Raw genomic sequence first — 12,536 nt, 5'->3', positions numbered from 1 at the left:
TAATTCGCACGCACGCCCTAGTGTATGTCGTCTGCATCATTACACTTAACGACGAAAACAATGATTCTGTTGAAAGCTACGTCAACTTAATCAAAACAAAATGCAAATATTAAAATTAAAGTTATAGGAGCAATGTCAGGCTATTACCTTGTTGGAGGAATGTATCCATCAATATCCACAAAAACAAGTGATATATAATTCATCTGCAGATTTCCCAAGTGATGTGTCTTTTAACAGTCTAATATAAGAAAACGTGATGTATCGTTTCAGGTTTTTCACATTGCTGTATAGTTTCATTGGTTACCCAAGATAGCACACCTGACAACTAATTGCATAATGTGCGTCATTCTTTTTAAAAAGTTATTTAGTTAGCCAATAATGAGCAATCAATCAATGTATTGGCGGTTAATCCTTTGAAAGAAGGGTGTTGTTTAAATAGACTCAGACACGACAGAGTGTATTCAGTATAGATTAGTAAATGTACATACATAAACATTACCTTTTGACAACTCCCCCATTTTAATCCCCATAAAACTAATTAATCAATCAGCGTGTTATCGGTTAATCCTTTGATCGATCCAGACAAAATAAATGCCAAATGGGGGCCTTTGTCGGGTAATCTAAGTGGCGTTACCACTAATTATACTTGTTATAAATTCATTAACTGACCATCAAGTGAATAATGACAATTATTGTGTAGGTTTATACCACCTAACACAGATTACAACCTAGCGACACCAAGTGATTTTGACAGAATTGTCTTTGAAAACAAGGGTTGTAACTTGAAAACTAGGTAAAGCAAGAGACAAAACTAAATGATAGTAGATAGTGAGAACATATAGCTTTCATTTTTCTCAACAGCTTTCGCGGTTTCAGGTTTGTACAAACCTGTAAACGAAATAGTTTAACCCCATGAAATGTAGATGAATACTGCACAGACCCCCATTTCTATACCCACTATTACGTCACGGAGACACGCAGTTCTGCTTGATTGAAATTTTGTTTGCGGTTGAGAATTGTGCACGGTTGACAAAAAGGTCAATTTAAGGCAATTAAAGATCGAAATGAGCTGTTTTAATGACGGGGTTTCATTTATAACGATGTCAGCAAGTGATTTTGCATTTGTACCCTATTAGAGTATATGTGACCTTGAACTGAAATGTCTATTTAGAGTGCTGTTGAATGTTACGTCAAGATACTGGTAAGATGTAACAACTTCAAGCATAGTGGATTTCCATTTTTCTGATTTTGAAAGTTTTGATCCTCTTTTAAAAACCATGATTTTAGTTTTATCGAGGTAGACATTTAGGGCCCACTTATTGCAATATGTTTCTAGAGCATTAATTTGCCTCTGTAGACCGATTACAGACTCAGAGAAGAATACCACACCATCGGCGAACATCAGACTAAATATTTCAGTAAGATCTGGAAATAACTGGACACCAGTAGAACATAAAAGTTTAATCTCGGAGACTAGTTCGTTGAAAAAAAACGAAAATAGGAAAGGGCTTAGGACATGCCTAATACCCACAGGACAGTCAAATACGCCTGTAAGAAGATTGTTGTTAGTGCGAACACAGGCTTTAACATTTTCATAAATACTTTTTGGGGTTTTATCCATTTTTGAATGGAGACCGTGTTTATTGAAGACATACCATAATTTGTGTCTCTATACTGAGTCAAATGCTTTGGAAAAATCTACAAAACATACACACAGTTTTCCACCTTTCTTACTAATATATATTTACAAATTACAGATTGAAGAACAAATATATTGTCTGTGGTGGTAAAGCCTGCTCTGAAACCTGCTTGTTCTTCATTTATCATACCCAAACTGTCTGACCAGAATGCCAAGCGGTTATTTAGAATGTTTGTATAGATTTTACCAAAAATACTTAAAAGGGAAATGGCATGATAGTTTTTCGGATTGTTTTTATCGCCCTTTTTATGTATTGGCACAATTATTGCTTTTGTCCATTTTATAGGGAATGATCCATTATCATACAATGTGCTGAAAATGATTTCAAGGTAAGGCAAGAGGATATGGCAAGAGCGCTTGAAGAACTTGCAGATTATGAGGTCTTCCCCAACGGTTTTATTATATTTAAGTTTATTAATACTTGACTGGGTTTCCTCTCAGCTAACTGGTGCACTGAATGTGTCGTTAGTTATGTCCTGAGCATGGCTATCGGGTATGGAAATGCTATTACTATCTTCCAGGGAGACAGAGTAAGTCACGCTGGAGTCCCAATCAAAGAGATTTCTAATGTAATCGTGCCAAGAGTTAACCGTAATGTTATTTTCAGCTTTACGTGGATATAAGATGTACTTTAGTTTTCGCCAAAATAATTGGGGGTTAGTAATTGAGTCCGACAACTCAATCATAGTTTTGTTTCCAAACTTATGTTCTGCATCCTTACACGCAGTTTTGTAGACATTTCTTGATGAGATGTATAAGTCCCGGGATGATATATCTTTATGCTTTCTAAATTTATTAAGGTAGTGACACTGCTGATGATTAAGTGCCAAACATGTATTATTAAACCAATCTGGGTTTGGTTTGGAGGATGTAATGGTCCGCTTCATGCACTCCGCTGACTTGAGTATTACATCACTAAACTTTTGTATGCCAAGCTCACAATCAGAACATATTACTTCTGTTGCATCCTCCAACTCGTTTGACAGGTTTAAAAGATTTGAGACGTATTCACCTTCTTTTTCGGGTTTCCAGACGTACTTAACAATAGGTGTATTTAGCGGCCATTCATTTGTAGCGAGCTGCTTGCCATGTATCGACACTAGAGAAAATGATATTGGAAGATGCTGAGACAATATCAAATGTTGATATCTGGTTAAGTACCATATCTGAACCGATGACATAGTCGATCACACTGCACCCTACGTGACTTATAAATGTATAATCACCTTTACCCTTGTCTGAACCAGATCTTCCATTTGCAATATGGATGTTAAGCAGACAACACATTTCTAGAAGACTTTTTCCAAATGTGTTGACATGGGTATCGCAAGATATTTGTGAAGATGAGAATCCATCATTTATAAAGTGATTCAAATCATCACAATCGTCTGATATGTACTTTATGTAAAAATCTGCTAGTTGGCCAGTTCTCGCATTCAAATCGCCAATCAGACTCACTTCGCTGTGTGTAACATTCGCAGAGTAATCGCAATAGTCATTAAAAAGGATATCAATACCATTTTTGGAATAGGTAAGTGAAGAGCACCAATTTGATCCGTCTGGTTGAATGTACGCAAATATAAACATTCTATCTTTAACAGTGGTAAACATATTTTAAATATTGCGTTAACTCCTTTTTGAATGTGTTTAACATATGGCTGGTAACATTCTTTTACACATAAGAGGATACCTCCAGATAATCTGCCCGATTTTGACAATCGTACACTTGGGATATGGTAGCACTTGTACAAAGGAAATGATGACACTATAGTACTATGATCACAATCAGCAACCCTTGTCTCGGATAGATGAATAATGTCATGTTCCTTAAGAAAGTTCATAAAGTCAGGATCATGTAATTTATTAACAAGTCCAGGTACGCTCCATGTTACAAACGAAACACCACTACTTGAATCAGTCACCTTGTTCGACGAATCCTCATGGATATGGGTTGCTTTGACTGGGACCCAGCCGTACGCCTATCTGTACTCCCGGTCCTGTTTCGTACTCCTCCTAGGGCCATCTTGTACGGTGTTGAATCTAGGTGCTATGCACCTAGCTTTCCAGTGTCCTCTAATCTTGTGGTCGCTAGAAGTACTGACATTGTCTACAACAATAAGTTTACCATTCTTATATATAAGTTTCCTTTCTTTCCCGTATCCGATAGTTCTTTTAGTTTCTCTTTCTGTTTAATGGTCAGGTCGTTTGCTATGCCAATTTTATTTCTTCAGTTCATCTCGTTTCTTCAGAGTCCATATTTTGCTCTCCGTATCCCAAGAAGCAGCTATAAGCATGATAAGTGGTCTTGGTTTCCTGGCCTGTTCACCACCAATCTGGTGTCCACGTTTGATGTCAAACATTCATTACAGACGGAGTTCAACACCTGCACTACCTTGTTTCTACAGTCACTGTACTACATGTTGTTCAGTCTCAGGGATCCCGAACAACTCAATATTGTCTCTGCGACTGAAAAGTTCCAATCGTTCCAGTCTGTGTTCAAACTCGTTAAGCTGATCACTTTGGGATGCATACTTATCTTCAATGGTGTCGTTAAGAGAGTCTGTGTCTAGTCGTAGGACATGCTGATGTTCACTGAGCCTACTAACATCACTCTTCAGCTCAAGTAATGAATTCGTAAGGGATTTCACATCTTCCTGTATGAGTAAAACTTCTTGTTTTAGCTGCATGACGTCACCTTGAATAACATTCTTCATCTCAGTGAGAGCAGACAATAAGTCAGTTTTCATACTGTCAAGTGCTGCTTGGGTGACTGGGCCGGGGTTTTGTTTGACATCACCACAACACAATAGCTCTACACCGAGCTTCCCCTAACGGTATATTACACACAGGGATCTCGTTTTCGTGGTTGATACAACTTGTCACTGACCCGTACACATTGTCGATAGGTATACTTTCATACTTTAAATCATACCCAAGTAACCCTCTTGTTACTGAAAAGGCAAACTCAAAAACATTGTGTGGTGAATACTACCGAGCAGGCATGCAACAACAAGAAGGCTCACCATTCTGTAGTTATATTCGGTTATTGCTGACAAGTTCGTTTCTGGGTTATACACAGTAGCCATCTACTCTACCTGGCTCCAACCTGGTCGATGTGTGTATCTTCCGATGCATTGTCTCCATGTTGTTATATCCACCATCGTGGTCGACAAAACTCAAGACAGTTATGTCCGACAAGTGTTTGAGCTAATTGTACGTCGTATATGTCTTCAATTCTCTAATTTAGGGCATTTCAAATGAAAGCAAATGTTGACTTGAACCACTCTGCTTGACGCATGCGCAATATCAAGAGTATTAGTAATTGTGTTAACCTAAACATTTGATGATCATTCATACCCTTGAAGGTCCGTGGTAGAGTAGGCTATCAGCAGCCTATGCTCGCCATAAAAGGTGATGATGCTCGTCATTAGAGAAGACTACCTGGATCAGGCGATCAGCTTCACTGACTTGGTTGACACAGTTCCCAGTTGTGCAGATCAATGCTCATGCTGTTGATCACTGGATTTTGTTGTGGATTATTTACAGACCGCCACCATATAGCTGGAATATTGATGAGTGCAGCATAAAACTAAACTAACTCACTCACTCACTAGTGATCATTCAACTCTAGCTTTCCAATTTTCAACTAAAACTCGTTTGTGAACCATGGTGTATGGGCTTCACCTTGAATGCCCTTTGGAGTGTTCTTGAAAATGTTTCTTCATGGTGCTTTTTTGATGAGAATTTTTTTAGTCATTTAGGAGAAGCATATGTGAAACTGGATCTGGTTTTTCACCTGTCCAATTGTTTTCAATATTTGCTATTGGAAAAGCTGTAAATGTTGGAATTATATTGTGATTTTGAAGAAAGGAAGATTTATCTTCCATCGTGATGGTTGGAAGGCTATTTTATTTTGGATTTTTTCTTGGACTAGTTAATATGAAACATACAAAAAACAAGAAATATAGGTGGCATATGTGTCTCTTACTGTGTTACATTCCTTCTACTACTAGTTATTTACAAATGACTCCTTTCTCATCACAAAGTTGAACATTTGTACAGTAACCAGTTTAAGAAATGAGAAATCATCAATTAGCCATCATCTCATGTCATTTATGTTTTCCTGTCAACTGCTAATCAGTAAAATACTAGGGTAACCGAGCTATGTATTTGCAGTAATTTCAGTTTGGTTTTTGTTTAATTGATATTTGTTCTGGTGTTTTTCAGAAAGAGTGGGAATGGATCACTTTTCTAGGCTGTGTCATTGTGTTGAAGAATAGAAAAGAAGGTTTGTTGCACACAATGACATGAATGGAACATACATGAAGTGTTTCAGGTTTTACTGTTACTATGTGCATAAAATCAATATTTTTTTAAGCCTTGGGTTCAGTATTTGACAGTTTGTGTACTTGTATCTTGATCTGTGTACTAACATTTTGTGACAAAGGTAATGTTTAAACATGGTGATATTTAAATGTAATTAAAATGATTAGTGCATATTGAAAACAAGACCTGAATGACTGAATATCAGCATCTTATACACAAGAAAATGTATGCATGATTTATGCACTATATATTATATTTTGATGTTACAACTTCCTGATGGCTTTTTCTTTTCAGCAACTATCAACAAGTATGTCTCCACTACATGTTTGTTTGCCAAGATGTTGAACGTGGTGATGTTTTTCAAGCAGAGTCCTGGTCTGGGTATAGCTTACTGTGTTTTGTGTTTATGTAAGTAGTACACGATTTATCTCAGCTCGCTCATGCCTCTCATGTCATATTCCCAGAAGTTGTCAAAGCTGTCATTGTGAAAGCATTATATTTTTAAACCTAGTATATCTCACATCTTGTGCGCTTCCTTAACCCATTCAACACAGTAGGCTGAAAAACTGGCGAAAACATCACCAGTCCCCAGATACCGTAAGCCGCAAAACTGGCCAGGGAGTAGTTGTATCAAAATGATATGTAATTTTAGGAAACTAACTAACATGTGATTCAGAATTAGAATTAAAAGCTTTTTTTCCCAGTGTTATTGTAAAACACTAATCTCGCACACACGCTTGGGCATGAGGTTCAAAGGTGTGCGAAGGACACACAGCATAGACTCTCACCTGTCATGTCTAAATTGGTTGTGAATCTACTGAAATCAAAATTAGAGCCGCATCAAGATCCTCAATTCCTCTGGATTCGATTCATCACTCTGTTGAACCGCATAGTCATCCTAGAGGATTGGTGGGACAAAATTCAAGCCATGATAGCACAAGCACTACTCTCTCGGTTACCACTACCAGGTGGCAATGCCTACTTGGTCTGTTCACATCAGCATAGGATTTGACCAGATGAGAATGACTAAAACCACGCCCATTGCAATGGTTCTTGATTCAGCACCTCAACATGTTGGATCGGATTGCACTGCCAGACTTGGGACCATATCTACTATGGTGTACTCACTGACAAAGTCAGCAGGGACCTATTTACATCTCTACATAGACGTGTCACTACAAGTTTGAGGTGTTCACCTAAACATTGAGGTGGCAGCAGGAATCTGAGCAATGAAAGAAAAACAAACCACTGATGGTTAATATGGACGAATCCACATTAACAAGCAAGGATCAACAAGATCTCACACACTGCTACAGTTGACCTTTCAACTCTTTGTCACATCCCAGGTGCGTGCAATGTCATGCTGACTCACTGTCACGCCCTCTACGACCATCCCCAATGGAATGGATGCTACATCAAGAAGCATTACGACTCACAGTCAGACATTGGATTGATGCATATAGACCTGTTTTCCACAAGGTTCAACAAGCAGATACCAACATTTGTATCTCCAGTGCCGGATCCGTTAGCATGGGCAACAGACATTTTCAGCATCTCGTGTGAAGGACTGAATGCGTTCGCATTCCCCCCCTCCAGTACTTGTACCAGAAGTCATCTAGAAATTAAAACAGACGATGTGGATACAACTGATTTTTATCACGCCTTACTAGCCAGCGAGAGATTGGTTCCCAGTACTCAATGAGGAACTAGGACGACCAACATGGCAACTACCTGAGTGGAAGAACCTACTCATCCATTCACACACCAAACAAACACACAGCAATCCAACACCGTTCCAACTTCACGTATGGATCGTATCAAATCCTGCTTGAAACATCAAGGATATTCTACTAGAGCAGCGAAGGCGGTCACCTTAGCTCTACGTAGATCTACCCACACATTATATGACAATAAATGGATGCGGTTTGAAACATACGCCAGAAAGAAAGGCTTCCCTGCAATGGAGGCCACATATCTCAAATAGTGGACTACTTATTTCATCTGCGACACACCAGAGGACTGAAAGGTTTTTCACTCTCAACATACTCTGTTATCACCATGAAAACGGGGATCAAGCTGACTACAATGCTTGAAATACTTGCCTCACTATGCTTGTTCAAGCTAGAAGACCAACAACGCAGACGCATTGAATTATTGACACAAGAAATCTCTGTTCCTACTTGCCCTATCAACAGCAGCAAGGATATCAGACACTGGACTTAAATCACACACTATTTGACACGAGTCACCATGAGTTTGTACATCTAGGACCGAGATGGGATTTTTCTAGTTTGTTTTTTTTTCCGTTTTGTTTTTTGTGTTTTTTTGGTGGTAGACACGAGTTAATTTGAGGTTATGATTTGTTCCAGTGCAGTTCATATTTCTGCCAGAACCAACATACCAAGGTCCAGAACATGTAATCTACTTTCGTGGACCACATTTAGAGGTAAGATGTGACAGTATGCGACAGTGAGTGAGTTAGTGAGTTAACAATTTGATGTTTTCAGCCTTTCTGTTGTTACCATGATCAAACATCCCTTATGAATATCAATGACATTTAGTTCTCAGAATGAACTGAGCCCACTGTGTTGAATCTGTCAGTGTATTATAATTTATATATATATATATATATTGTTTCCTTATTCTGACTCATGCTAATTGCTTATCTCCTCTTCCCTGGCGAAGGTAGTGGAACACCTGAAAATCCGTTGAAGTTCCCTTCTAGAAAGAAGCGGACGTAAAATACACACACCCATGTGTAGCCTCCCATTTCTTTCACCCTAGGCCATGTGACTGGTCATGCTTGTCACTCTTTCCTTATCGCCCGACGTAGACGGCTGAAAGTACCTGAGGGTCCCGATACGACGATAAGTTCTTTCTTTAGTTTGGTCTTTAAACTAAATTCTGCTTGTATACAGTTTTTATATATGTATGTGCATTGTATATTATCAAATTTGTTGTAATTATGTCAATATTAAGCATGTATTTCTTCAATTGAGACTCAGTCCCAATTGATGAAATCATGTCTACTTTGTAGATTGTGGCTGTCTGCGGTTGATCCTCATTTAATTTGCCTGACGTGCAAAGAATTTACTTTCTGTACATGGTCTATTTACAGACATACTAGGGACAAGCAATGGCGGCTTGCATTAGTCATGTCTAAAACAAGTGATATAAATTCTGATAAGAGTTCTTCCTCAGAAGCAGGGCCGTCTCAATCGAAGAAGTCTAGGTCATCGAGGACGGATTCATCTTCTTCAAAATCATCGCAGAAATCGTTTGGAGAAGAAATTGTCCCTCTACATGAACAACTTATCTTCATCGAACCTCCATTGATTCTACAGGTAGATATCAACCAACACAGTCATTGGGAGACATCATCTAGATAAACGGCATCTTCTACACCTCTCAACCCGGAGGAAAATCGTCAGACAGCGCAGACTTCGTCAACAGTAGACAACTTTACAGCTGAACCATCGCTACAAGCGACGTTTAGAAGAAGAGAGATGACTGCACTCGTCATCATCATTGACTACAGGTCAGCATGAGCACTCACCTAGAGCGGCACTCAAGCTGGAGGATGGAGAGGATGTGCATGCACACACTCGAGGAAGATTGTCATCAACGTCCCCCTCTTCACGTCGCAGTCGAGAGAGAGATCCAACCACGCCGCGTGAGTGCATCCGCTTGGGCGAGTGCACTCACAGGTCTACTCGTCAATGAAGAGGATCTTCATCAGTCTCCCTAGCTCCAGTCCGGACAGAGAGATCCACCTACATCGAAAGAGTGCACTCGCAGGAGTGAGGATTCGCGCTCACGTGGGTGCACTCGCACCAGTGAGGACTCACGCTCGCTTGAGTGCACTCGCATCAGGTCTTCGTCACTCTCCCCTGTTCATTGAAGGCGCTGTCAACAATCATCACCCCCTCCTAGCTGTGGACTCTTATAGGAGGGATCGTCAACACGGAATGAATGTTTCACTCATGGAGGCATGAAGATAGACATTATCGAGCGTCGTCATCGGAGGAAGCCTTATTTTCGGACTTTGAAGTTATATCATGGAGCCCAAATGGACTTGATTTAGCTTCACCATCCAAGGACTCTAATGAAGCTAATACTCACATGATGAAGGATGACGACATTGATGCACTTACGTTCTTGCCGTTACCTCCGATATCTACGATTCCTGAGATGTTATCTACGACGTTTAAGTTGGCAACCAAGTTTCAACAACATCAACATCATTAGATGTTCGTCGCTTCCCTCTTTATCGAATGGAGCCCTTCGTCAGAGCAATGGACGTTGATGAACAAACCTTACAAGGTAGGCAACAAGAGATTTGCTCAGCTCGACACAACTATGACGCACATTTTTTTCGGATTAGAGCCGTCAACGAGACTCTCATCGCAAAGTTCAGCAAACCTGCCAATGAGGAAAAGAGGATGATCCTGTTTTAGCATTCATCACTCAGATGAGGGATCATCAGCTCATGTCTGAACACCTCGCCTCAACTAGTGCGGGACTGAATCTACTTCATCGACAAGATTAATGAGGTAGCAAGGATGGTCACCCAAGACTCCAGAGAAGTCATGATGATCAAGTCCATCGACACCTTGACAACGGTTGCTCAAGCAAACAAGTCAGCGTTACACTAACAAGTCCAAGTTCTCCAGAGTCCATAGAGAGGAGGTAAGGGTCTGAACAACTGGAGTCTCCTACCTTCAGCCGTTCCCACACAAGTGTCTCAAGTGGGTGGACGTCTCAACTGGGGAATTCTCAAAGACGAATATGTCATGAAGATTCTTCAAGACGACTACAAAATACCACTGCAAACTACACCTTCGATCACAAGAGATGACGGCATTATTTTTGGGGCCAAGAATTTCCCACACATCTACCTTGAAGACAGTCTGTCTACATCAGCTCCAAGCGGAGGAAGGTTTTTCGCACGCTTTACTCATCTAGACACGTCAGGTCTTTGAATGTCATTTAGAAGTGAAAATACATAAGAATGAAGGTTTTTATGGATATCAACTTCTTTATGAGAGAACACAACGTTTCGGAGTTAATGCTTACTCCTTCATCAGGTGATTGAGAAAGGGATACAGAGGTGTATTTATATGTACAGGTAAAACAATAACAAAGTAACAAGTGGAATGAGTTAACGAAAGCTAGTATAAACAAGCACTGATAGGAAGCCGATAGTTAAGATAACAATGATGGAAGCCAATGGTAATGCATTACAGTTGATTGGATATCCAGGTAAAACAATAACAAAGTAACAAGTGGAATGAGTTAACGAAAGCTAGTATAAACAAGCACTGATAGGAAGCCGATAGTTAAGATAACAATGATGGAAGCCAATGGTAATGCATTACAGTTGATTGGATATCCAATCATTGGCTTCCATCATTGTTATCTTAACTATCGGCTTCCTATCAGTGCTTGTTTATACTAGCTTTCGTTAACTCATTCCACTTGTTACTTTGTTATTGTTTTACCTGTACATATAAATACACCTCTGTATCCCTTTCTCAATCACCTGATGAAGGAGTAAGCATTAACTCCGAAACGTTGTGTTCTCTCATAAAGAAGTTGATATCCATAAAAACCTTCATTCTTATCTAGACACGTGCTCGCCAAACAGCAGGGTTACGGACAAGCCTGAGGGCTAGAAAGGGTATCACTGTTGGAACAAGATATCACAATGATCAGTTGACTGCTACACCAGTGACGTCACGTCTACAACCAGATTGGTCCCAGAGAGACAACGTCCTGCTGGTGACATCACGTCTTCAATCAGATTGGTTCCTGTGAGACAGTGCCCTGCGCAGAATGCGATGTTATTGTCCCAGTGTCAGGAAGTCGTCTAAATTAAACTTTCACACTTGTAATGATGGAAAGATGTCGATTACACACTAGATTAGCAATCTACAGCATCATATGATTCTTCAGATGGGATAGAGGTCTTCTAAGAGCAGATCCAGCGGTGCCTATCAGGAGATCTGCAGCAATGAATGACAGTTTCTTTTTGGACAGGCTTCTAGCTATAAATAGACTCCCTTCGCGTGTCAACTCGTTCATAATGAGCAGGGTTGAGGATCTGAAGACGGAAGAATGACATATCTTCATGGCATACAAGCTCATCGTGAGAGACGTCAACTCAGTCTACAGGTGGACTTCACTGTTGGGCTACTAACTCAGCTCGGATGACTAGCGAATCTTAATTCCTTGGGATTGGATTCATCATGAAATATATCACTGTCCCAGAGGTTTGGTGGGTCTAAGGTCAAGCCGATGTCAGAACAAGATCTACTCTACTCGACGATGTCTACTCGGTGTGCTCACGTCAGCTCAGGACATGACCAGATGAAGATGCCTACAGCTATGTCTATGATCACGATTCCTGAGTTTCATGTCTTGACTGGTTTACGACGCTGGACATCTGGGATAATACCTGCTTTGGTGGACTCCCCAGTCGAGGGCCTGCACAGAAACGTATAAGTTACAG

The 12,536-nt window shown here is 40.0% G+C and overlaps 1 protein-coding gene across 1 annotated transcript in view; it reads left to right on the top strand.

Moving 5' to 3' along the window:
* The window catches only part of LOC137296323 (thioredoxin-related transmembrane protein 2 homolog), a 49,488-nt gene that overhangs the window by 16,550 nt on the left and 20,402 nt on the right, over positions 1-12,536 (top strand). Inside the window, exons 2-4 of the mRNA XM_067828097.1 lie at positions 5,927-5,987; positions 6,320-6,433; positions 8,395-8,471. Of these exons, the coding sequence (XP_067684198.1) occupies positions 5,927-5,987; positions 6,320-6,433; positions 8,395-8,471 (252 nt within the window). The remainder of the gene's footprint in view (positions 1-5,926; positions 5,988-6,319; positions 6,434-8,394; positions 8,472-12,536) is intronic.

This window comes from Haliotis asinina, chromosome 1, assembly GCF_037392515.1.
Source record: "Haliotis asinina isolate JCU_RB_2024 chromosome 1, JCU_Hal_asi_v2, whole genome shotgun sequence".
Lineage (NCBI taxonomy): Eukaryota > Metazoa > Mollusca > Gastropoda > Lepetellida > Haliotidae > Haliotis > Haliotis asinina.
The sequence above is the reverse complement of the archived record's forward strand: the minus strand, read 5'-3'. Positions and strand labels throughout refer to the sequence as shown.